Here is a 24,321-nt window from a genome sequence, read left to right as displayed (position 1 = left end):
TCTAGAGACTGCCCCACCTAGGCATCCATCCTATGTGTAGATACCAAGAAGTGCTTGTTGACAGGATCCTGGTATGGCTGTTCCCTGAGAGGTTCTACCAGCACCTTACCAATCCAGATGCAGATACTCACAGTGAACTATTGGACTAAGTCTAGGGACCCCAATGGAAGAACTAGAGAAAGGACTGAAGGAGCTGAAGGGAATTGCAACCCCATAGGAAGAACAGCAATATCAACCAACCATACCCCCCCCCCCAGAGCTCCCAGGGACTAAACCACCAACCAAAGAGTACACATGGAGGGACCCATGGTTCCAGATACATATGTAGCAGAGGATGGCCTCATCTGACATCAATGGGAGGAGAGGCCCTTGGTCCTGTGGAGACTTGATGCCCCAGTGTAGAGGGATGCTAGAGAGGTGAGGCTAGAGTGGGTGAGTGGCTGGAAAGCAACCCTCCTAGAGGCAAAGAGGAGGGGGAGAAGGGGGATGGGATGGGGGGCTGTGGAGGGATAACCGGGAAGGAGGATATCATTTGAAATGTAAATGAATAAAATGATGAATGAAAAAAGTACTGTGTCTTTATAGATTGCCGCTTTCTTGTATCTGCATATGATGGAAAGGCCAAGGGTCTCCCTACAGGCTTTTGTACGAGTTCTCATGTTGTTCAGGAGGTCTCCACTATCATGAACTGATTGCTCAAAGGTCCATCTCTTTGAGCTACAAGGATGTTCCTTGTATCATCCCCATAAGGGTTAGAATTTCAACATGAGTGTCACATGTCAGAGTCACACATATTCCGACTGTCATTTTCTGCTTTGGTGGGTAGCAGGCTCCTGAAGTTTTCGGCTTCCCCAGGACTGTAGTGAGGTCACTGCAGCAGAAGCAATTCAACACTGGCCATGATGGAGGTAGGATTGCCACAAAGAGGTAGGGCAGGAAGTGAAATAAAGCCTTTGAAACACAATAAATGGGCTTAGGAAACAATCACCATGGCTCTCTGAAACATTAAAATGTATGGTGATTGGGTCCAGCTACAAATGTAGCAGAGGATGGATGGCCTTTTCAGACGTCAATGAGAGGAGAGGCCCTCGGTCCTGTGAAGTCTCGAAGTCCCAGTGTAGGGGAACACCAGGTCAGGAGAGGTCAGGAGGGGATGTTGGTGAGCAGGGGGAAGGCGGATGGGATGGGGGGTTTTGGAGCGGAAACAAGGAAAGGGGATAACATTTTAAATGTAAGTAAACACATATCTAATTAAAAAAAGAAAAAAAAATGGTGATATTTTAATTAAGAGTAAAATAGATGTAGGCCAGGTGTGGGGCCATGCACACCTTTACTTTCACAGCACAGACAGGTGAGTCTGTGAGTTCCAGGCCAGCTATGGCTACAGAGTGAGATGACCTGTCTTAGAAAACAGCAATGTCTCCAACAACAAGGATGGAGCAGTGTGATAAAACACATCCATCTGGAAAAACATGTATAGTTTTGGTTAACAATTGAAGTGATTTAAAACATATATAGATTTATAAAATCTTACCTTTTTTTACTTGAAATGGACTTAGAAACATAAAAGCTTATATTTGGGATAGGTAAAAATGAGCTTACAGTAACATAATCTCATAGCAAGAATGCTCTTGAATAATGGGGAAAAAAGGTCATTCTGTCCTCTGTGATAGAGATCTGAGTCTAGTTAAATTTTCTGACTCTGTATTAATGCCTTAACTGAAAGTTAAGAGGTTATTTGCCCAGTTTTGTGTCTCCCAATTCTCACTCTCTAGTGACAGTTGTTAAGGCATGTCACAGCATAACTTATGAATAAATAAAATGATTTTATCCCCATCTGACGTCATTCATAGTTTTCATTTCCTGGAGACTAACCCCTGGCTTCGGGTGTAGCTCCGTTTGTAGAGTACTTACCTAGAATGCATGGGACCCCGAGTTCAGCTCTTAGCACCACAGAGAACAGATTTGGGTGGTGCCTGATTAATTTCTCGCACTCATCTGGGGACATCAGCGTTACCACCAGCTACAAGGTTTAAAACATGCATGGGCTCTATGTGAAATAAAATTAGTCCACTCTTATTATATATTATAATCTATCCCTATCTTTACATCTGCCTTTTTATGCATACCTCTATGTCTATCTCTATCCCTACCCCCACACCTACATCTGTATATTTTAGTCAGGAATGAGGTGGATCTTTGTTGGGGCTTGTGGACCTCTGCTTTCTGATCACCCATGCGTCCAGCCCTCTGACGCTCGTAGCAGTAAGAGGCAAACAGATGTTCTAAGAAGGCCAGATGGAAACTGCTGAAGACAAGGTTCTGGATCCTGGTGAAGATGACACTTCACTGTCGAATGGGTGAACCTGCGTGCAGACCCTCACACTGCCTGGGGTTTGTTCACAGTCCTAGGCCTGCTCTATAAGAACAGGACAGTGGGGTCACTGAAAGTGTTAGGGGGCGAAGAAGGACAAAGAGTGCCGACCAGTTCCCACCATGAACAATACTTGACCACTCTCTAGAAATGGAATCTTGACTTTATGAGGTTCATTGATCAAGCTAAACAAGTTTTGAATGAAAGTTCAATGCCCCCTAAGGGACTTTCAGTGAAAACAATCACAATTTTGTGGACATGAGCCTGTATATATATATATATATACATATATATATATATAAGCAGATTGATTACTTATGATGTTCCCGCATTGAATTGTTATTAAAATTGTTTCGTCGGTAGAATGAGTTGCTTAAGAATGTTCAGGAATCACAACAAAGGTCAATGAGAGATTATTTTATCCTTTAAGATTAGTAAGAGATTAAATAGTATTGTGTTCTAATTTTCATAATGGGAATTAGTTTTGACAGGAACAGAGAAGATGCACACAATGACATTTCAGATTAGTGACAGTCTTGTCTTGATGCACCTACATCCTCACAATCCCTACTCTGGGAAGCTTTTAAAGTGAGAATAATTTGTCCTGTGATTTTTTTCAGTGGAGTAATATAATTTCCTCACTCAGCTAGAAGGAAAAGCATGGGCCTCTTATTTTTTTCACATATATTGAGACTCTCAGTCCATATTTGCAATTCAAAATTGTATGCCCTTGATTATTTGACCTCTTCAGAACTTCTTTCAAGAAATATTTGAAAACTATTTTATGAAGAAGGAGGAGGAGGAGAAAGAAAGAGAAAAAAAGAAGAGGAGGAGGGGCAGGGGGAGGAGGAGATGGAGAAGGAGGAGAAGGAGGAGGAGAAGAAGAAGAAGGAGGAGGAGGAGGAAGAAGGAAGAAGGAAGAAGAAGGAAGACGAAGAGGAGGAAGAGGAGGAGGAAGAGGAGGAGGAGGAGGAGGAGGAGGAGGAGGAGGAGGAAGCAGCTTCCTCCACTTTACTGTGAAATACTGGAAATGTAAAGACACAGCTCCAGCCTTCAGGAAGCTTGCAATCAACCAGACAGACAGTTGTGGCAATGTGTTAGAAGTGACACAGATTGTCACTGAAGCAGCACGCACTGTCCTCCCCACAACCCCTCCCCCCATGCAGTGGGTGGGGGGAGGGTGCCTGTCGAGGGAGCTGGCAGGAAGGGCATCATGTTAACCGTGACACCTAAATAATCCTTGACTGATTGGCAGAATTTCACGTTTCAGCTGGAGGCAGCAGTGCGAGGGAACATTAAACATTCTCTTCCTATGGTTCCAAGTCAACGAATTGAATTGTGCTGTTTGTCCACCAAGCAGAACACATAAGAGTCGATTGAAATGCAGTTTAGTACTTCCAATTCCAGGGAAAACTCTTTTAATCGGTAGAAAACAAGAAACCTCATGTTCTGTCAAAAGACGTGTGCCCTTTGCCCTCAGTTGATGCTTTCAGGAAACATTTTTATTAACAAGATGATACGTTTAAAACTACAAATAAGCTAAGTGTGATGCCCTTCCAGGAACTAAGACCATGGGATGAGTTGGATGTGTAATTATTTAGATTGACAAAAAAAATTGATTTTATTTCATCTACTAAAAATTTAAGTTCTTGTCGGCTCACAAGTAAAGGTGGTTCTTCTTCAAAGTCTATTAGACTTTCATCTGTTTGGCTCATGACACTTTGCATATTCTTTTCATGTTATAGATTACACATGTGAGTGCGTGTTCCTGCCACATGTCAACATCAAGAAGTAGGGCTACGTCAAACTTATCTCTATATTCAGAAACCATTTGAAATAGATGCTGAATGATTAGATGGCTTCCTAGGGAATCCACTAGATACAAGTTAAATGGATTATGCCATATACCAGTTTATATCTGGAGTGCTTTTATTGGATTAAAGAAAAAAGTACTAGCAAGGCCAATTTCTTGATTCCCTTAAGACCATAGCTTTATTAACAGACCAAGATAGAGCAACACATACTGTTAATGTTTTTATTATAGTAGGGTTACATGTGTACTGTAGAAACCTTATATGTTACAGATAAGCAAAAGAAAGAAAATCCCTATCATCGTAACCCAGAAATAACCAGAGTTACTGTTTTAGGGGAATTTACAGTGCAATTGACAACCACCACACCCTGCCTTTTTTTTTTTTCAATTTTTAATGTACACGGTGAAGTTGCCCTTTAGCAAGACTGAACTACTGTATACTTCTCCAGTTGTTGAGAAAGCTCTTTGCCTCTGCCAACATCACACACAATAACTAATATTTAATCCTGTCAAAATAGGTGAAGAAAAAAATTAATAAATGCATTTCTTTAAATGCTAGGTAAATTAAATACTTTATCATGAGTTTATTGAATATTTCTATTTCTGGGTAATTTATCTCTCTGCTTATTTTTTTTTTAAATCTCGTGGCTATTTTTTTCTATCAGGGCATGCATGTCACTCTGTCACTATGAAGTTGTTCTGGAGAACTTAAGGCATGTTACCAAGCTGTCCCTATGACTAGGCCGGTCACTCATCTTTTATCACATTTCCGTTTGGTGTCACTGATCCTAGGGAGAGGGACTAAGAAACCAAGAGAAAGATGCAGCTGTGATCCCATCCTGCAGTCACTTGTAAACCGAGCACACATCATGAATTAGCGTCTTCCAGGAAAGGAAGCAGAGAGAGGTGAGCCTTGGAATATTAATTGCTGTGTGTTGAGAACTTTTCAGAAACAGTGGGGGAAAAAAAAACAGACCTTAGAATTAGTAGATTTCCCTAGCCTGCTTTGAACTCATTTAGAACTAATACGAATAAGGACAGCATACTGTAATACTGGCCCAGAAAAGAGCATAATGAAAAATGCAGTTGAGTAAGGGCAAGTCAGATTTGGTAATTACAGTCAACAGTAAGGTCTGTTCATCCATCCACTGTGGATGCATTGAGCCATTTCCATGGGACATGTATGAGAGTCATGTATGGCTGTGCCCTGAAAATTCAATAAAGAACGGACACTTTTATGGTTTGGTAACTAAGAAATTAGCTGGGGGCAATGCTGAAATTCTTTCTTCTTGGGGAAAAAAGGGAGGGGGGGGGGACTATGAAGGAGAAAAGTAAAAGTAGCAGTAAAGCTGGGAGCCCAGATACAGAAGATAGAAGAAACTGAAGAGAGTAAGAAGAGAAGTTTAAAAGAAACGCATTGTAAATGTAACCTATCCAAATTATCAAGATAGTTCGCAGTGTCCACCCGAAAGCATTCCTTTTATGCAAGTTTAGCGTACAACTCTGAAGCCTTTGAAATACTTCAAGTGGAACTTATCTCTCGAGGGTCACAAGTAGTGAATTGCCTCCTCTATGAAGCATACATGTTGAAGGTAGTTTGTGCTTTCAAATCTTAAAAAAAGAAAGAAGTATGCAGACAGCGAGGTGGAGGGAGGGGGTGGATGGGAAGGAGGGCAGGGGAGAGGGGGAATCAAGTGACCCGGATGTTAGAAGTTCTGCAGTTGTGAGAATTTAATCTTTTTAGTGTCCTCGGTTACTCTTAGGCTTGTTCCCCCTCCAGAATCAAGGGGATCGATCATTCATAGTTGTATTTGATGTAGATAAATAAAAGGTGCTCGGTTTAATGGTCGTTCTATCTAAGTCACTTTAAAATTCAATTAAAAAGTGTTTGATAAAACCTCAAACCTATGGACATAATAGGTTGGGATCATAAAAGCAGTCTAGATTCAAATAATTTCTGGGGAAAAAAGGAAGAAAGGATAGAAGGAAAAACAGATTGATGGACAGATGGAAGGAAGGAAGGAAGGAAGGAAGGAAGGAAGGAAGGAAGGAAGGAAGGGAGGGAGGGAGGAAGGGAGGAAGGAAGGGAGGGAGGGACGGAGAGAGGGTGGGAGGGAGGGAGGAAGGAAGAGGGCTGTCTTCACAGGTGTGTCTAGAGTAAAGTTTTAAACCTGATTCATTCCTTCCTCAAGGTATCCAAAAATTTGTCTGTTCAGTGTTATAAGTAGCAAAAGGGGATTTGTGACACAGAAACAAAAATATGCTCAGCTATTTCATGAAGACATTAAAGGTTATGAAATTACTGAAACAGTGGGGAAAAACTCACGAACTTGACATACGGTTTAAAAGTTTACTTGTAAAGAGTATTCATCTGATACAAATCGTTGAATTCAGTAATTTGGACAATAAATCCTGGGCATAAAAAAAGAGTATATAAAAATATAACTGACGAATGATGAAACAAATTAAATTAGGATACTTGAGCAAAGGAAAGGTTCCCCAGAAGCCTAGTGAAGCCATAGGAATCTTGTCTTTAAATGGGCAACTGAGCGGCTGGACCCATGTGATGGCCTTTTCCTTTGGCCTCTTTCCACAGTCAACCAAAACTTCGTGAAGGAAATCACAGGAGGAGACACATTATATGGCTTGAAATTCTGACAGAATCATGGTTCATGGCGCTCCGGGAACTCTCAAATGTAAGTGTTCTGTTTTCTTTAGGATGATAGGTAGGTAGTTTTCAAACCCACTGGTTGATGCTGTAATGGTCTCCCTTGAAAGAGGTGAAAACGAGCTATTTTAAAATTCTTTCTGAGCGTTTAAAAATCTTTGCCACTGTGGTCTTACCTTCTGAGGATTGTGAACCTCACTGTGTGAAACTTATGGCTCTGAGGTAATACTTCCATGATTTCCATTCTTACGGGTCAACAATGCATATTTTCTCTCCGGATGTGGCAACACACAACTAAAAAACATTAAGCATTGTCTAACCCTTCGGTTAATCTTCCAAATTCTAAAATCACACACACACACACACACACGCGCGCACACACACACACACATGTGTGTGTATGTATATCTACAATAACGAATATAAATCTGAAAATATACATATACTTATTGTAGGTGTATATGTACTGTTATATCTACCCCTTCACATATTGAAAGAGATCTCAAAGAATTAAAAGACCCATATTTATAACACCAATCTATTGAAGCATGACATATCTAACAGCCACAACGAACCTTTATGGATGGAGGCAGATACAAACTACATGCAGAATGATTAGAACGCAAACTGACTTCATTAACTTTTAGATAAACTCCAGACACAGAAGTGTAAAATGAAACATACAGGAGACCCCTTTTTTTATTTTTAGCTCAACTGTTAAAAAGCCAATTATCTACCTGTGAGTGCATATCACGCATCGTACTTTGTGGACACTTCTGCCCGCCAACTGTCATTGCCTCTGTGAAATTGCTATTAAAACTGAAACCTGAAAGACGTAGTCCCGGCTCTGTGTGATCAAGGAAAACCTGGGCACGAGTTGGCTGAGGACTGTCTTGCGGAGTCCTCCGTGCTCACCGAGTGGGAGGGTCACACTGAAGGGACGAATAAGGGCAGAGATGCGTCCCGCTTCCACTGGCTGGGAGCTGGCGCGGGCCACTCCGCGGCGGTGCGGCAGCCCTGTCCGGACTCCACCGCGCCTCCCAGGGGCTCTGACACCAACCCAAGGTAAGCTGCGCAGCTCTGCCACCAGCCCTTTCGCTTGGTGTCGCCTACACAAGCCTGGTCTTTGCCATATGCCGCGTTTCTGGTCTTTTGCCTGCATCTGCTTTTAGAGAAAATGTCACAACGGTGCTGCATAAGTGCACACATTTCGGGGAGGAAAATCTGCCCACCTGCGGTTACGCATTCCCACGCGGAGCCGAGGGAATCGAGTGCATTTGGCCAGATCAGGCCACTTTGACACGCTGCCTATAATGTGGCTCGTGTTTGTGCGTCCAGGTCACGCGGGCTCGCGCGTTCCACTTTAGTTCTCGGTGGATTTGCTGGGTGGGTTTGGGAAGCAGAAGCGTGCGCGATGCTGACGCGGGTGGAAGGGGCGCGAGCTACCGAAGAAGGGGTAAACGCACAGAGCAAGCTTTGAATTCTGCGGAGCTGCGGTCTGGTCTCTGGGGTTGGGATGCTGTACCGGGAGAGGCGAAAGCCAAGAAGCACAAGCTCGGACGCCCGGGTCCCTCGTGGAGTTACCCACTTTGACCCGCGCAGGGGTCCCCAAGCCCGGCTTGGGCTGGCGGAGGAGGATTCGGATCTGGTCCCGGAGTGCCCGGCCCTGTGCCTCCTTCAGCCCGCAGAGTGCGCAGCGCGCCGGACCGGAGCGCAGCCTCCGTCCCTGCTGTCCTCGCAGCCGCGGCCGCCGCGGGGACGTCAGGGTCCCGGCGCAAAGGGACGCCGCCCCGCCTCCGCCCGCGGCCCTCGGCTCTGCGGGAATCCGGCCGGCGCCGCAGCCACCGCCGCCTGGAGGAGGAAGGCGGCGCGCACGGTCCTGGAGAAGTTTGTTGGCCCGGAACCAAGCGCGCCACCGCACAAGCCAGCTCCTTTGAAGCAGGCGGGAGATGAAGCTTAACCTTACCCCAGCTAGGTCGTGGAGGGCTCTGGAACTAGTTGAGTGGGTAGACAGGTTACCCACATGGGCCCCATGCCATGGGGGGGGGGGGCAGAGGGAAACGCACGGTGGGTCTCTCGAGGGACAGTGGACTCTGCAGTAGAAAGAATGAGAGCCAGATGCTGGAAATGAGTACTTTTAATAGAACCATCCAGGAATTGCGACAGTGGGTGATGTGAGACCAAGCGCAAGGCTAGGAAATGGAAGGGTAACAGAAATAAATTGTGCAGCCTCCATCCACCCCAGCACCAATTCAGAGAGTACTTACTTCCAACCTCTTCTTGGAGAGGAGGTCTGAGGAACAAAAAGGGCGTGAGGGTGACAGAGGGTCTTTACAGGAAGATACATCTGCCCACTCCCACCCCTCCCAAGGAGAGCTAAGGAAAGCAACATTCCTGTACAAATCAAGGACTACAGTTGTTCTTTAAGGGAGGAGGAAGTCTGGCTAAGGAGGGTGGCCTTTACGTTCTCCTGAATACCTCAAAGCCGCTGGGCTCTTTCTAAGTAGAGAGCTCTTTCCCAGGTGCCTGCATAGGAGGTACTGGGATATCTCCGTGTATTTACGGTGCAAACTGTAATTTCTCACTCCTGAGATGAACGGATGGGGTTTTCTAATAGGCATAATTCTTAAGGGCAGAAAGAGAAAGCCGCTAGGAATAGGAAACTCATTCTCCTGGTGGTTTGACCACAATGGTTTCTGTGTTAAGAAACTTAAGTAAGGTGTCCTAGAAAAAAAAAGTTAACAACAGTAGAACAGGAAGAGGCGCTGCATAGGGAATTCCGTTTGCAGCTGAATTTCTGTTATCCCCAAGGCCTTCCTAAGCAGTTGGAAGCTCCGAGGTACTCTTCAGAAATGGAACCTTTCCATCTAGTGCTCTGGTCCTGCAGATAAATCTCTTTTGCTGAGATTTCTGTTCATTTTCTGAGGCAGCAGAAACAGGCTGGGTCCAGAGTGGATGGCTCTAGAGACAGAAGGAAATGTGGATAGAAACCACAGGAACGGGACTAAGAAACCATAAGTGGAACTGTGAATGAAGGACGAGGAACAAGCAGGGATAAAGGAAGTGGAGCTATAGATACACTACTATTTGGCCCGGAAGTATAGGGCAGGCCTTGTTGAGGACTTGTGTCTCAAGGAGGAAGCAGATAGGCAGGCTTAACGGAGGAAAGCACGCAGGGAAGACAGAAGGAGAGGCATGTATGAGGGCTTAAAGGTGTTGAGGGGTGAGCAGTCATGTGCCACACCTGCCAGGGTAAGACTGAAAGCACAAACGAGGTGAATTCTAAGATGAAGAAAGCTGATCATTCCTGCGGAGGAGAAGAGACTGGAGATGGGAGGGTGACCAGCAAGCGGGTGCTGTATGCTGTTGTTGTATAGATCAATAGCAAGACAACCAGGTGAGGAAGCCACACACCGAATCTAACAGCAAGATGGCGGGAATAAGCCGATTCTATTCACCTGTAGATTTTGAGTGGAAAACACTCCTCCCATGTGTAAGAAACCTAAGGGTATTGTGTTGTTTTAAGAATGTCGTGTCAGAAAGCCAACGGAGCCATTCAGATAAAAGAGAAACTGGGAAAAGGTAAATGAGTTGGGAAAATATACAAAGCTATCAATATGAAATTCTAAATGACATTGTATCGGAGGTTGGGATATGCCGATGGAAAACAGAACCAGAGCGTGTAATCAGAAAGCAGTGGAGGTCGGCAGCAGTTGTTGAGATTTAGGGTATCTGAACAGCTAGTGCAGACAGCTGTCATTCAGGGAAGCATGTCAATAAAGCAGACACTCGGTCAAGAATGGAGAAAACTGCTTAGGTATGTCTAAAGAGAATTTGGGGTTGCCGTCTTCAGGGAAGTGAACACGATTTTTGAAATGAAGGGAGAATATCTATGGGACTTTGAAGTATTTGGGCAAGTTCATTAGTATCACAAACATTAGTAGTCAGGGAGTATGTTTTCTGTCCAGGCAAACACCAACTTCAACACTATTATTATTTTTGAATCTCATAGAATTACATTCACCAAGTCTTCTAGCGATTTTTTTTATACTTCCCTACAATTCCTTATTTCATATGTATCCTTCTACAAACATTATGCAGTCTGAGTCTCACTATATTGGCTAATAGATCTCAGTATTTGTTTCACTTTCATCTAAAAAAATTGCCTTAGACTGTGTTCCTTCTTCTGACTGGTTGCATAGCTGCCTAAGGATGGAGACTAATGAATAAAATGTAACAGTTTATGTTTCTTTAAGAGGATAAGTAGAGTGGAGACAATGTAAGAAAGCCATTAGTGTTTAGTACTTACCGCAAAAGCGAGTAGTGGACCTCAGTCAGCCTGCAAGGCAGTGGATACTGAACCTTGCCTGGGATGGTGTTCCCAGAATACACAAAAAACACAAAAACAGCGTTTGAACTGAAAGTTGAAGGCAGAATAAGAGTACCCAGATGGTGAGAAAATTGGTCGAGCAATAAATAAATACATAAATAAATAATGTATGTATGTTTAAAAAGCATAATCGGGGCTGCAGTTGCAATTTAGTGGTAGAGGATAGTCTTACTGTGCACAAAGCCCTTATTTTGATTTCCTACACATACACCCCCACCCCCAGCCCCCATAACCAAGCAGAAGAATGACATTTGGGGTATTGTTAATAGTTTGATGGAATGGTTTGGAAAGCAGTAGGTAAGCAGGGATCTGGAGAGAGAAGACTCTACTGTACTATATAGCCTTAGGCCCCTTGCTTCCAATATGCAATGAAATGCCACTGAGGACGTACAGGATTGGGCCAGTGTTAGAAATAAAATTATTAGCCAGGACTTGTCACACTTGCCTGTAATCTGGCACTTCACTAGGGAGGCTAACACTGGGTGATTACTAGTTTGAAGCTGTCCCTGGATACCTGTCAAAGCCTTGTTGGCAGGGGGGTTGGGCGGAGGAGGGAGAGAGGAAGAGGGGATCAATTTTCAGCAGCTGGGAGATGGAAATTGGGGAAGGGAGGGAGGAAGATAGGAGTCTAGACAGAAGGCTGTTGTAACTTTCAGGACTAGAAATGGTCTAGAAGTAAACGAACACTTTTCGTAGAGAAAGCGTGCATGGTTTCAAAAGGCATGTATTGGAAAAAGATTGACAGACTTCCCCCCAGGTCTGAGGTGCATGAGACAGGGGTGAGGGTGAGGGGTGGGTTAGGGGTACGGGTAGGGGTGGAGAAGAAATTAAAGATGATCCGGAGCTTCTTATGTTCCTACTTTGATAATATTTGTAACAAAATCATAAAGGAGAAAAGATTCCTGTGCAGTACATAAGAGGGTAGAAACCTCGTTTAAGTTTTGGGAGTTTTCTGTGTCCTTATTTCAATTTCAATAATAAGATAAATGATGAAATTATAAAGTAACTACACACCTATTCCAAAAACAGTTGTGTTTGATTATTAGCTTAGGATTTTAACTGTTTATGATAGCTTTTTTTTTTCCTGCTGGCTTTTTTTTTTCTTCATGAAAGATAGATTCTCAAGATTGACAAAAGAACAGATGTGTGGCACCTGTTGTTGTGCATATTTACACAATGCCACACTTCATCACAGCAGAAATAGGCTTTCCTGCTGGAGTTGCATATAGACATACTGGAGCACAGTCAAGAAAGTCTGATTAAAAAATCAATCATCCGCCCTATTATTTAGCATTCCCTCTGGGAGGAATGCTCTGAAAATGTGGATTCTTGCAGATGTTTCACAGGTCAAACATTTTTTTTCTCTCCCTAACAACAAATCCTCTATTGGAACAAATAAAATTTCTAACAAACATGATTGTTTTTAAGAACAAATTAGGTGTACCCATTTGACGGATTTGAGATATTTGGAGCTTTGTCTAAGTTATTTTGTAACTAGCCTGCTGATGTGAAAGTTGAGATATGCTACTTAATTATACAGTGCACATAAAATGAATCTGTATCTTCTCCCACCGCTTTCTTCTTTGGGCTCTTCGTTGTTTGTTTATTTGTTTTTCTTTTTTGGGTGACACATAGTACACAATTTCAAAGATGTCTGGTGAACATGTAAAATGTTAATTGGCATAACAGTAAAAATATTCATATGTGAAAGAGACTTGGTTGGATTTACTCAGGTATTCACTGACAGGCTTCTGAAAAATTTCATCTAGCAAGAACTCTATCATCCCATCCACTGATCCATCCCCTTACCCATCATCCCATCCATGGATCCATCCACTTATCCATCATCCTATCCACTGCTCCATCGCTTTGTCTTCTTCTTCAGATTTCTTATCCTTCCTTTTGTTTTTTCTTATGTGTTTGTTTTGTTCTCCCAGACCACAGTGACACCAGACACTTATTTAGTTATTGTTAGCTTTGTAAACGTGTATTGTATGAGTTTATGTATATAACATGCAAGCATTTAACATAGAGACTAGACACACTTAGACTCCCTGGATCTGGATGTATAGCCAGCAATGAGCTGCCTGATGTGGATTCTGGGGACCAAACCTGGGTCCTCTCCAAGAGCATCAAGTGCTCCTAACTACTGTGTCATCTCTTAGCCCTGACACTAGCAACTTCCATTTGATTTGCTGCTATATCCCCACCCAGTTAATGATCCATAGTAGGGTTCTCATCTCATCAATGGAACAAAGGAGTAAAGTTTTCATTTCTTCCTTCCTTTGCTGTTCATGTTTTCTGTGCACAAATATACACTATACGTTATAAAATATAGTAAAGAATTCTTCAAGAGCCATCATCCTTAAGGATGGGTCTTGGCTTTATAATTGCTTTAAAGATTTCGAGAAGTAGACTAAGAAAGTTTAAGAGACAGCATCCAAAACTAATTTGGTTGGCAAGGGGTGGGAAGAATAGTGGGTCATAAGCAGAGGCTATGACTTCTGTTCCTGCCATTGGCAATGAGAAATAGGTTATAAGTAGTGCTACCTGAAGGATTTCAGATGAATTGTCTTAGAAGAGCTACTGGTATCTCTGTGGGCTGCTCAGTGCTGAGTAAACTCATAAGTATGACATTACATGATGTGGAACTCTCAGGGTTTTGATTAGTATCATGGTAGGAGTAAGTGAAAATATTTATGAGGAACTAGGGATCTGAGATCTATGCCCTGCATCCTGCTATTAAACAACACGTATGATAACAAAAGTTTTTTGATCAAGCAAACCTGAACTTGATCCCAAGGCTCTGGGATAGATACATATATAGATCATAGATGATAGACAGTTATATAAATTGTTCTATGAACGTTCACGTCTATGGAATGGGCCCCTGATTCTTATCTTTATTACAAGAACTGGGGCCTAGAAAAAGGCTCTAATATTCCTTCTTCCACCATGTGGGTTCTGGGAGCAAACTCAATTCCTGAGGCTTAACAATTACCCTTACTGGCTGAACCATCTTGCCAACCCAAGATATTTGCTTGGGTAAAAGGAGAAAATGTATGGTTTCAAAATCAATAATTTTAGCTTCTTTTAAAAAATAATTTTAGAATATTTATATATATTTTACATGACTTTCTTACCCTATATACTGTTAATGTTAGAGGCAGGCAAAGTTTACTTCTGAGCTATGAATATTAAACTACACACTATTTATAAAATATGTTTAATTTTAGAAAACGAGAACACATAAAACCAATACTTTTCTGTATCATTATTAAAAATATACCATAGACATCTGTATACAGGTTTACCAGAAAGCCATTTGAGAGTGCTAAGGAACTTTGGCTCGTACATTATCTTGTGGCACCACCTTAATCACTGAACTGGGAAGGCATTGGAGGTGCCTGCCTTAAAGCTTAACTTCAGCTGTGAAGAACAGCATACTAACTTGAATAACAATGTCTTGATTTAATTTATAAAGCTATCTTGATAATCACTTTACTGAGACCTGAGGGGATTAGGTAGAAAAGTGCCACATTCTTATAAGGTTTTTTGGTTAAAGCCAAGAATGAAGAAATTTGAGGGGGAGAAAGAATGGGAAACTGGGCAACAACCACAACAACAATGGCCTCCACCTGTATCTGAGAACAATGACAAGAAAGAGGAAAAGGACCAATTCAGAAAGTTCTTCCCATGGCTATTCCCATGGGACCAACCCAGCAAATAACGTCACTTTAAAAAAAACCTAGAAAATATTGTGAGAGAAATAAAGAAGAGGAAGATGTAAATGAGAGATTCAACTGGATAGAAGATGGACAGATAGATGGGTGGATGGATAGATAGAAGATAGATAAATAGATGGATTATAGACATACAGATTTGTAGATTGTAGATTATGGATTATAGATACATATATAGATCATAGATGATAGACAGCTATAAGATAGATGATAGGTGATAGATTATAGACAGATTTATAGATAAATGACAGATACATATATATGATTGTGTTTTCTCTCAGTTGATCAATTAGCATTGAAACATAATAATTAAAGTCTTGGCCTCCTGTATGGCTTCTGTCACTTGTATACAAGTTATAGAACATCCTTAAGTTTTGATTGAATCATTTTTAAGTCAGGAACAGATGTCTTAGTTAATGAATAGAAGTTGCATACATGATAGACAACTATATGATAGATGATGATAGATAGGTGATAGATTATAGACAGATTTATAGATAAATGACAGATACATATATAGATCATAGATGATAGACAGCTATACGATAGATGATGATAGAGAATAGATAGATAGATAGATAGATAGATAGATAGATAGATAGATAGATAGATAGATAGACGGACAGAAGTCAAGTAGGAAACAGTGGATCTGAAGGAAGATGAGAAGGGAGTTTAGGTATTGTGAAGTTAAGGAACCCAATGAGTATTTTCAAAGGGAGGAAGGCTTGGCTACTGAAAAATCCCCGAAGTGATTGGGTTAGGATGGAGAGTGAACAGAGTCTTATTTAAGTTTTTGCTGATATTGCTGAGAGATAGTGGTCAGAGGTTCACACTTAAAGATTTGATCAACTAAGTCATATAATCTTAAACTGAAACACTTTGGATAAAAAAGGTTGATGCTAAGTTCTGTTATTCTCTGAGCAGCTTAACGAATTTATTGGATGATGTCAACACTGAATTCATGCTCTTGTGCCTATAGCTTCTGTAGTTCTTTGTTACCATAATAGGAGCCAAAGTTCTGATGAAAGTGAATTTCTAAAACCATTTAACATTTTTACTTTTCAGATATCAAATCGACCTGAGTGGAAGAGACAAGTATAACTGCAAATCAGACTAATTAGTCTATAGCAGATATAGCAGCAGACATCTTTAGAGTACATAGTTCAATGTATACATGTATGCAACTTCCATTCATTAACTAAGACATCTGTTCCTGACTTAAAAATGAATCAATCAAAACTCAAAGATGTTCTATAACTTGTATACAAGTGACAGAAGCCATACAGGAGGCCAAGATTTTAATTATTATGTTTCAATGCTAATTGATCAACTGAGAGAAAACACAATCATGAGTTTCCCTGAAAATTGGATCAATATTTGATATAGAATTTATTTAAACTAGAATTCATTTGTTTAACAGTTACTGACGTACACAAAATAGTAGCTATGATCAATTTGCAAAGTAGCATGAGAATCGTGACTATGTTTATAGCTAGAATTCAAAATAAATAAGGCATAAGACCAGATGTTTCATATTTAGAACTATACATACAGTTTTAACATTGTAATTGCTGCCTCTAGCTATTTCATCCAGAAATATCTAGAATCTTGAATTAATTTTAAAGTGCTGAACTGAGTATTCGGCATTTGTATGTAGAATATTAACGATGGTAAATTATTTCCTTGCATATTTGGTTCTTCAATTAAACCATGCATAGTACTAAATAAGTAATTTATAACTCTTGAATAGCCATTTTAATAAAATTGTAATTGTCAGATAAATAGAGGGATCTATTACATTTTTTTCTTGGATGTTATTTCCACTTTAACTAATTCACTACAGTAAAATTAATTTAAACAATGTTAGACTTTTTGTAATAGGGATCTAAAAATATTTTATTTGTATTATTTTGTATATATTTGGATGCTTTGATTTCACTTATGTCCACACAACACGTGTGTGCATGATGCCCACAGAGACAAAAATAGGGCATCAGGTCATGTGGGACTGGAGTGACAGATCAATGGGAGTTGCTTTGTGGGTGCTGGGAATCAAACCTTGGTCCTCTGGAAGAGTAGCTAGTGCTAATGACTGAGCCAAATCTCCATCCCCTTAGAGAGTTTGTCTGATGAATGCTTCATTGTAAGACCTGTAGAGCAGGAATATGAATTCATAAAGGCAATGAAGATGTTAGCAGAGCCTTGTAAACCATAGAATGAGTATGACGAATATAAGCTTCCTTCTAAACAGAATGAAGGTTGCGTATGTGCAATGGTAAGTTTAGGAGTGGAACTCAGTCCCATAACAAAATAGTTCATGCAAAATATGACCGTGTTGATTAAGCCATGATAAGTCGATATAATATTCCCAAACAAAGTCATGAAAGATCAGATTGTGTTTAAAATTCTGTGTCACGGAATTCCATACCAAATGCATAGCAATACGTGAAAGATACAATACACTATATTTAAAAGTGTGTGTGAAAGCATATAGTCAGCAGACTGATATGGAAACCCATGCTCTTTATTTCTTAGGATAGAAATGTTGTACATGCTAAGTTGATAAAGGGTGTTTAAAAAATAATTTAAAAAATACCAGCACCATGTTCCTTCCTGCCTTTGACAATTTATGGTACAGATGAAAGAAAAACACAGCCTTATATTTTAATATGCCATAAGTGTAGTAATAGCTGGGCAACTGCCTGCCCTCTTTGCTGTTAGCACCTACCTCTCATCAATAACCCCATCATTATTTTAATGTCCCATCTGGGATGCTTTTAACTCCTATAGGTCAGCCCTCTGGGTCACATTCTCTTGGCTTCCTAGCCCAGGGCAGGGGCCCTTGCTTCTCTATCCCATGGGGGCTGTCTCCTTTCTCTCTCTTCTTCATGGTCTCTAGCCTGGAGAACCTAAACCCTATCTATCTATGTCTCTTGTCCGCAGCTATTGGCTGCTGGCATCTTTATTTAACATCTTTATTTAAATGTGGGCAGGGTACCTCAGGCTATGTGCAGACTCCAAATCTTAGCATTAGAATACAAGCAGCATTAGGCCAACCCACTACAAAAGGGTCAAAATGCAGAATGTATGAAAAGATAGCCTAACAACAGCAAACTGTATTAAAAAATCAGGGAAAGATTCTGAGTATCATTGCCACAGAAATACAATGTATCTCTACAGATATACAATGTATCTCTACAGAAATACATATATTCACAAGGTGCATAAAATATGTTTAATATCACTAATCCTCAGGAAAATGCGAATCAAAACCACAGTGATCCACCCTCTCGTATCATTAGTATGGTATCTTTCAAACATAAGGAAAATATCAATGTAACAGTGTGGAGAAACCAGCACACCTGTGCACTGCTCTTGGAAATGTGACTGGTATGGGTGGTATAGAGAAACTGCATGGGGGTTCCTCAGGAAGTTAAAATTATGAGAACCATACTGTCCCCCCTGCCTTTTTTTCTTTGAGCATATAAACAAGAGCCTTGTAATTAGGGTCTTAGATTGATGCCTGTGCATCTGTTCACAGTAGCCAAGAGATAGGCGCAAACAAATGTCCTTTGAGAAACGATGGACTAAACGGGCATCTGCAAGCTGTCAAGTACCATCCAGCTCCAAAACCGAGAGAAAATCCTGACACATGCCACAGCACTAATGAACTCTGAGGATCTTATACTATTGGCTGGAAAACAGTTTAGTCGGTAAAGTTCTTGATGCTCAAACGCAGGGAGCAGAGCCACGGGGAGGAGAGCTGGCTGGCAGCTAGCCTACTACTCTAAGCAGAGAGAGGGAGGTGAATGAGAAACCTTGTCTCAAAAAAGCAAGGGGGAAGGCTCCTAAGGGGTGACACCTGGGAATGACCTATGCCTTCCACACATATGTCTATGTCCAGCCACAAACATATAAATGTAGTAGACACCTTATGGTACGTGCGCACATGTGCGCACACGCGCCAGACACACACACACACACACACACACACACACACAGACTCCACACACTCATGCACACACACCAAATATATTTTATTAACTCAAATAAAGTCACCAAATAAGGAAGACAAAAGTGGAATGATTCTGCATAGTTAAAATGCCTACCACGTTGCTTAAACTTCTAGCAAGTAAAGCAGAGTGATATTCAAGGATTAGCAAAAAAATAAAAAATAAAAAGAGATGGAACATTCTGGTTAACAGGTGCAGATTATCAGTTCTGTAAACTGACAAGAACTGTAAAGGTCTGGAAAGGGGATAACATCAGAAATGTAAATAAAGAAAATATCCAAAAGAAAAAAAAAAGAACTGTAAAGGAGGAAGAGGGATTGCAAAGTAATAGTAATGAACTTACTTCCACTGACATGCACACACCCAAAGGGCCAGATTACATCTTATATTATATATTTTATGACACGTTTTAAAATAAAAAGAAACAACTATATGCACAGTATGACTTTAAAATCACTAAAAAAAATGGGGGAAATTTAAATGATGAGAAGCTGACTTCATGTGTAATTAGTTGAGTAATCAACTAAAAAGGAATCTAGAAATATTTCTCAAGCACTCATAAAGATTAAAGTGTGTATTGAAACACTCACTTGCATGCTAGAGCATCATATACCCTGATATATAATTATATGGTATGTGTATGTGTGTGTGTGCGCGCGTTTGCGCGTGTGTGTGTGCATGTGTGTGTGCGTGTGTGTGTGTGTGTGTGTAATGTAGATATTGATCAATTTCTCTCTGCTGGTGATGATTTTGTGACTGTGTTGGAGGAGAATATTAAATCTCAACTTGAATGCTTCTGCCATTTCAGATCTGAGATTATTTGTTCCCATGGTTTCAAGGCACAATGAGGCATACTGGCTCTTGGAAACTCTGGACCTGGGTGGCAATGTTTCTGCTTCCTGCCTGCACCTGTGAGACTGTCAGGGACAAGCCAGGTATGTGGGTCACCTCTCTACCTGGTTGATAAAATGTTATCTATAGTCCTTAAGTCATTTAAAAAAAAATCCATGGAAGCAAATCTTGTTAAGGTTGGAGAGGTCACAGATTAGATTTACTGATATAGACTAAAGAAATCAGTCTTTTCTACCATTGACCTTCAGAGTGTGCCCATGACAAACTTCCAAACTTCATGTGCATGTTATCAAACATTGTGTCTGTAATTGAAACTTATAAATGTGATTATATGCATGAATGCCTCTGTTCATATATCTGATATTTTCTCACGTTTTAGCCTTTAAGAATTATTTGTTCCTGTTATAAGTCTAAAAGCTCACCACTAATCAGGATTAACAAGGACATGTCTATCTTTAATTAAGAAGTGAGAAACAGACTCAGAAGTGTAAAACGAAATAGGGTTTAATTACATGTCAGTTTTGTGGTATCTCAGAGGAGAGAAACAAAAGGTGAATACTTCTTTATAGGATCCAAAAAAATAGATGGTATTTATTTTCAATTATTACATTTATGAATATTGTCTTAAATATTCCCAAAGGGCTTTTCCCAGCGATTTGGAGCATTTATATTCAGCATTGATTTTTAAAATTAACTGTGACTGAATAGATTATTAACCTATACCATACTTTATGTTGCAAAGTTAGAGTAACTGTATTAGAGAAACCATTTGCTAAAGAGAGAGAAAAAGTCTCCATCTTTGCCAAAGATCATATGAGATATATCCAGGAGATAATCACATGTGCTATTGTACCAGGGTCAGAATCTTACTAAATATTCTCTTGAATATTTCTAACTAATACTACTAAGCTGGTTATGTTCTGTTATTTTGTTTTAATCTCTAACTTTAGTAACTCGTTGATTTGTAAGAATGCTTGACATCGTCTCTGCCTCTGTTAAAATAATGACTTGACTGTATAAGTAAAGAAAGATAAATAGGTATAAACTTCCTCTCAATGAGGCTTTTGAGTTTACTCACACGTGGGATAACAATTCACTTATAAACATTTAACAGATCTTTGTACATCTTGATCATTTGCCAATAATTTCACAGGAAGCCCGTTTTCCAAAACAATCATAGGAATGTTAAAATGCCCTATGAATATATTAAGAATATTCTATGGTTGTCACGGTCAAAAAAAAAAAAAGCACTTCTTCAGTGGGAAGTTAGCGAGCAGCAGCGGCTAAGGACCTTAGCCACGTGAAAGTAAACAGAATGCAGGGAGACTACTACACCCTGAAAATCTGCTCTCGGAAGCTGATGCTGCTTCAGGGAGAGCAGGGGCCTTGCTTGCTTGTTCAACGCCATTTAACACCGCTGGGCGGGCTTCCTTAACTAGAATGGAAGATGGAGCTTTCGTTGAGTGGCCATGCTAATACATAGAAAATGCCTTAGAATGGAACCAGGGTCTGAAGGATCGACGCAGAGGGTTCTCTGATTTTAGCAAAAGAACGAGTCATAGCGGGTACTGATTCCCGACTGCTGTTGAAGCCATGGTAAATTCAGTCAGTACCTTACACCTTTGATAAACCAGCCAGCTGAGTCTAATGCAAGATGACTGGGGACCACAAGTGGGGAAATATTCACTTTGGGGATAATTAAATGCCATTTTACTTTCCTTCTGCTTTACTCCTCTAAGTGAATTATCTTCTGTTATTTTGTTTTAATCTCTAGCTTTAGTAACTTGTTTACAGTAAGAAGAATACTTGTAGATATTGTCTTTGCCTCCATTAAAAAGAATACTGTATAAGCAAAGAAAGAGTCATTAGGCTGGGCGATGGTGGCACACGCCTGTAATCCCAGCACTTGGGAGGCAGAGGCAGGAGGATTTCTGAGTTTGAGGCCAGCCTGGTCTACAGAGTGAGTTCCAGGACAGCCAAGGCTACACAGAGAAACCCTGTCTCCAAAGACAAAAGAAGAAGAAGAAGAAGAAGAAGAAGAAGAAGAAGAAGAAGAAGAAGAAGAAGAAGAAGAAGAAGAAGAAGAAGAAGAAGAAGAAGAAGAAGAAGAAGAAAGAGTCATTAGCCATATGGTCATTGTCTACTTAATATCCTTGGAATCCATTCATTTTATATAACCAAACTTCCATATTTTGAAATTTTATATATATATATATATATATATATATATATATATATATATATATATATATACTGAAATGCATTCTTGCTCCAAATACCTTATTGAATTAGTTTCTTTGAAAGATCTTTTCTTAAGAACCCAAGTTGTAATATTTACAAAGCATGTTGCACTAAGGAAATTATTGGAGGCAAACTGAGTTGTATCAGGCAATTTGGTGGAGGGTAAAGCAAGAAGCCATCGATATTGCTTCACTTCAAATATCACTTGCGTTAATTGAAAATCAGCACAGCACCGTCCCAGGGACATGAAGAACATGACCCACTGCCGCCTGGCCTGCCAGGAGACTCTTCTTGTGTCGTGCCTTGTGTGTCTGATTCACAGTGCAAGGTTCCCGTTTTAGTCTCCTCATGTGCAGACCTGTGTGTGTGGTCACTAACCGTTTACCGGAGGGAAGTGATTACATCTAAAAATAAAGTCTAGCAAATCTGAGGGAGAGGCTAAGGTTTCATGTCTGGACTTGGTGAGGTTGTCAACAGTTTACAGTTCAGACCAAATGTAAGAAAGGATAACTCAAGTCTCCGTGGCTGTCCTCCACACTCCAACAACCTCAGCTGAAAAATCTTGAATTCAGGCGTTTCTGATTCTTTGATCAAGCTTACATTATCTTCACATTATGGGATAAGATACGTTTGTGTATTTTCATTCTGACAACAATATCCACTTGGCTGTTTGATAGTTTCCTCTGCATTGTCAGGGGAGAGAAGAAAATTGTATTGACATATGTACAATGCTGGACAGTCTCCAAACTTGTGTTAATCAGTTGCTTAAAACAGGATCTTTTATACTAGAAATGCCCACATCACATAGTTAGTTTCTTTTAGTGTATCCGTAAGAATACAAACTACATTATTATAAGAAACTTAAGAAAATCAGTGAAAAGCATAGGCGGAATCCAGGCAGGATGCCATCTAAGAGAATACTTTAAAACAATTTGCAAACAGTATGGAAACTGTCTAGTTCGTTCTGAAGACTCTCACAGACTCAAGGTTAGACAGAAGCCTAGGAAGCCAATTCTCTACAAAGTGCGAGGAAAAGCTTATTATCCTGAAATATAGCTTATATTTATTGATAAAAAATCTCTTATTAACCTCGTGTAGAAACTTTAAATAAATCTTAGTGCTCAGTATGGTACTGCCTGAAAATCTTCAAAGCCACACACACAGTACTTAACTCCTAAATTTGGAGAGTCGAAGGAGAGATTGTGTGGGCAGAACATGCCTCTTAGCCAAGTACCTCCTTCGGAAGGTGTGGATCCAGGTTCACTAGTGAAGGTACTTGTGTGACTGCTTGTGGCCTCTCCCTTAAAACAGTTCTGTCCTGTTACTTTTTCTCATCTGCCACCCCGTTCATATTATTTCTGTTACACTGTAGTCCAGTATGTTTTGTCTACTCTGGTTAGCCACTGATTTCCTCCCAGCATTGAGCAGCACAAATTCAGTTCTCAAATGCTTTGGCAGCACATAGAGTGTGAGCACAGGGTCCCCAATGGAGGAGTTAGAGAAAGGACCCAAGGAACTGAAGGGGTTTGCAGCCCCATAGGAAGAACAACAATATGAACCAACCAGTACCCCCAGAGCTCCCAAGGACTAAACCACCAACCAAAGAGTACACATGGAGGGACCCATGGCTCCTGCTTCACATGTAGCAGAGGATGGTCTTATCGGACATCAATGAGAGGAGAGGCCCTTGGTCCTGAGAAGGCTGGGTGCCCCAGTGTAGGGAATGCCAGGACAGGGAGGTGGGAGTGGGTAGGTGGGTGAGCAGGGGAAGGGGCAGAGGGTTTTGGAGGGGAAACCAGGAAAGGGGATGACATTTGAAATGTAAATAAAGAAAATATCTAATTAAAAAAAAGATTAAATAAATAAGCCACTTACACATCTGGGGGGGGGAATAAAGTGTGTGCACAGGGGCTCAGAACCACAGCCAGTAAGGATGAGTAAAGAAACCTCCAGACTACCTCCACCATAAGAAAGTTTTGTGAAAGAGTTGGGGGATGGACTGAGGAATACAAAGGTGATAGGCACTCCACAGGAAGATGAACAGAGTCGCTCAACTAACCTGGACCCTTGGGCATCTCAGAGTCTAAACCACCAACCAAAGAACATCCATGGGCTGGACCTAGGCCTCCCTGCACATATGTATTGGATGTGTAGCTTGGTCCTCTAACAACTGGAGCAGAGGCTTACCGTGTTGTCTGCCTCTGGAGTCCATTCTCCTAACTGGGCT

General features: G+C 40.9%; 1 protein-coding gene across 1 annotated transcript in view; it reads left to right on the top strand.

Annotated features, from left to right (window-relative positions):
• Positions 1-19,836: 19,836 nt before the first annotated feature.
• Positions 19,837-24,321, top strand: part of Col19a1 (collagen type XIX alpha 1 chain) — a 301,599-nt gene continuing 297,114 nt past the window's right edge. Inside the window, exon 1 of the mRNA XM_052192819.1 lies at positions 19,837-19,936. Coding sequence (XP_052048779.1) covers positions 19,846-19,936 — 91 coding nt within the window. The 5' untranslated portion in view covers positions 19,837-19,845. The remainder of the gene's footprint in view (positions 19,937-24,321) is intronic.

The sequence above is a fragment of the Apodemus sylvaticus genome, chromosome 9 (genome assembly GCF_947179515.1).
Source record: "Apodemus sylvaticus chromosome 9, mApoSyl1.1, whole genome shotgun sequence".
Taxonomy (NCBI): Eukaryota; Metazoa; Chordata; class Mammalia; order Rodentia; family Muridae; genus Apodemus; species Apodemus sylvaticus.
Note: the sequence above shows the minus strand (reverse complement) of the source record. Positions and strands in the feature narration are given on the sequence as shown.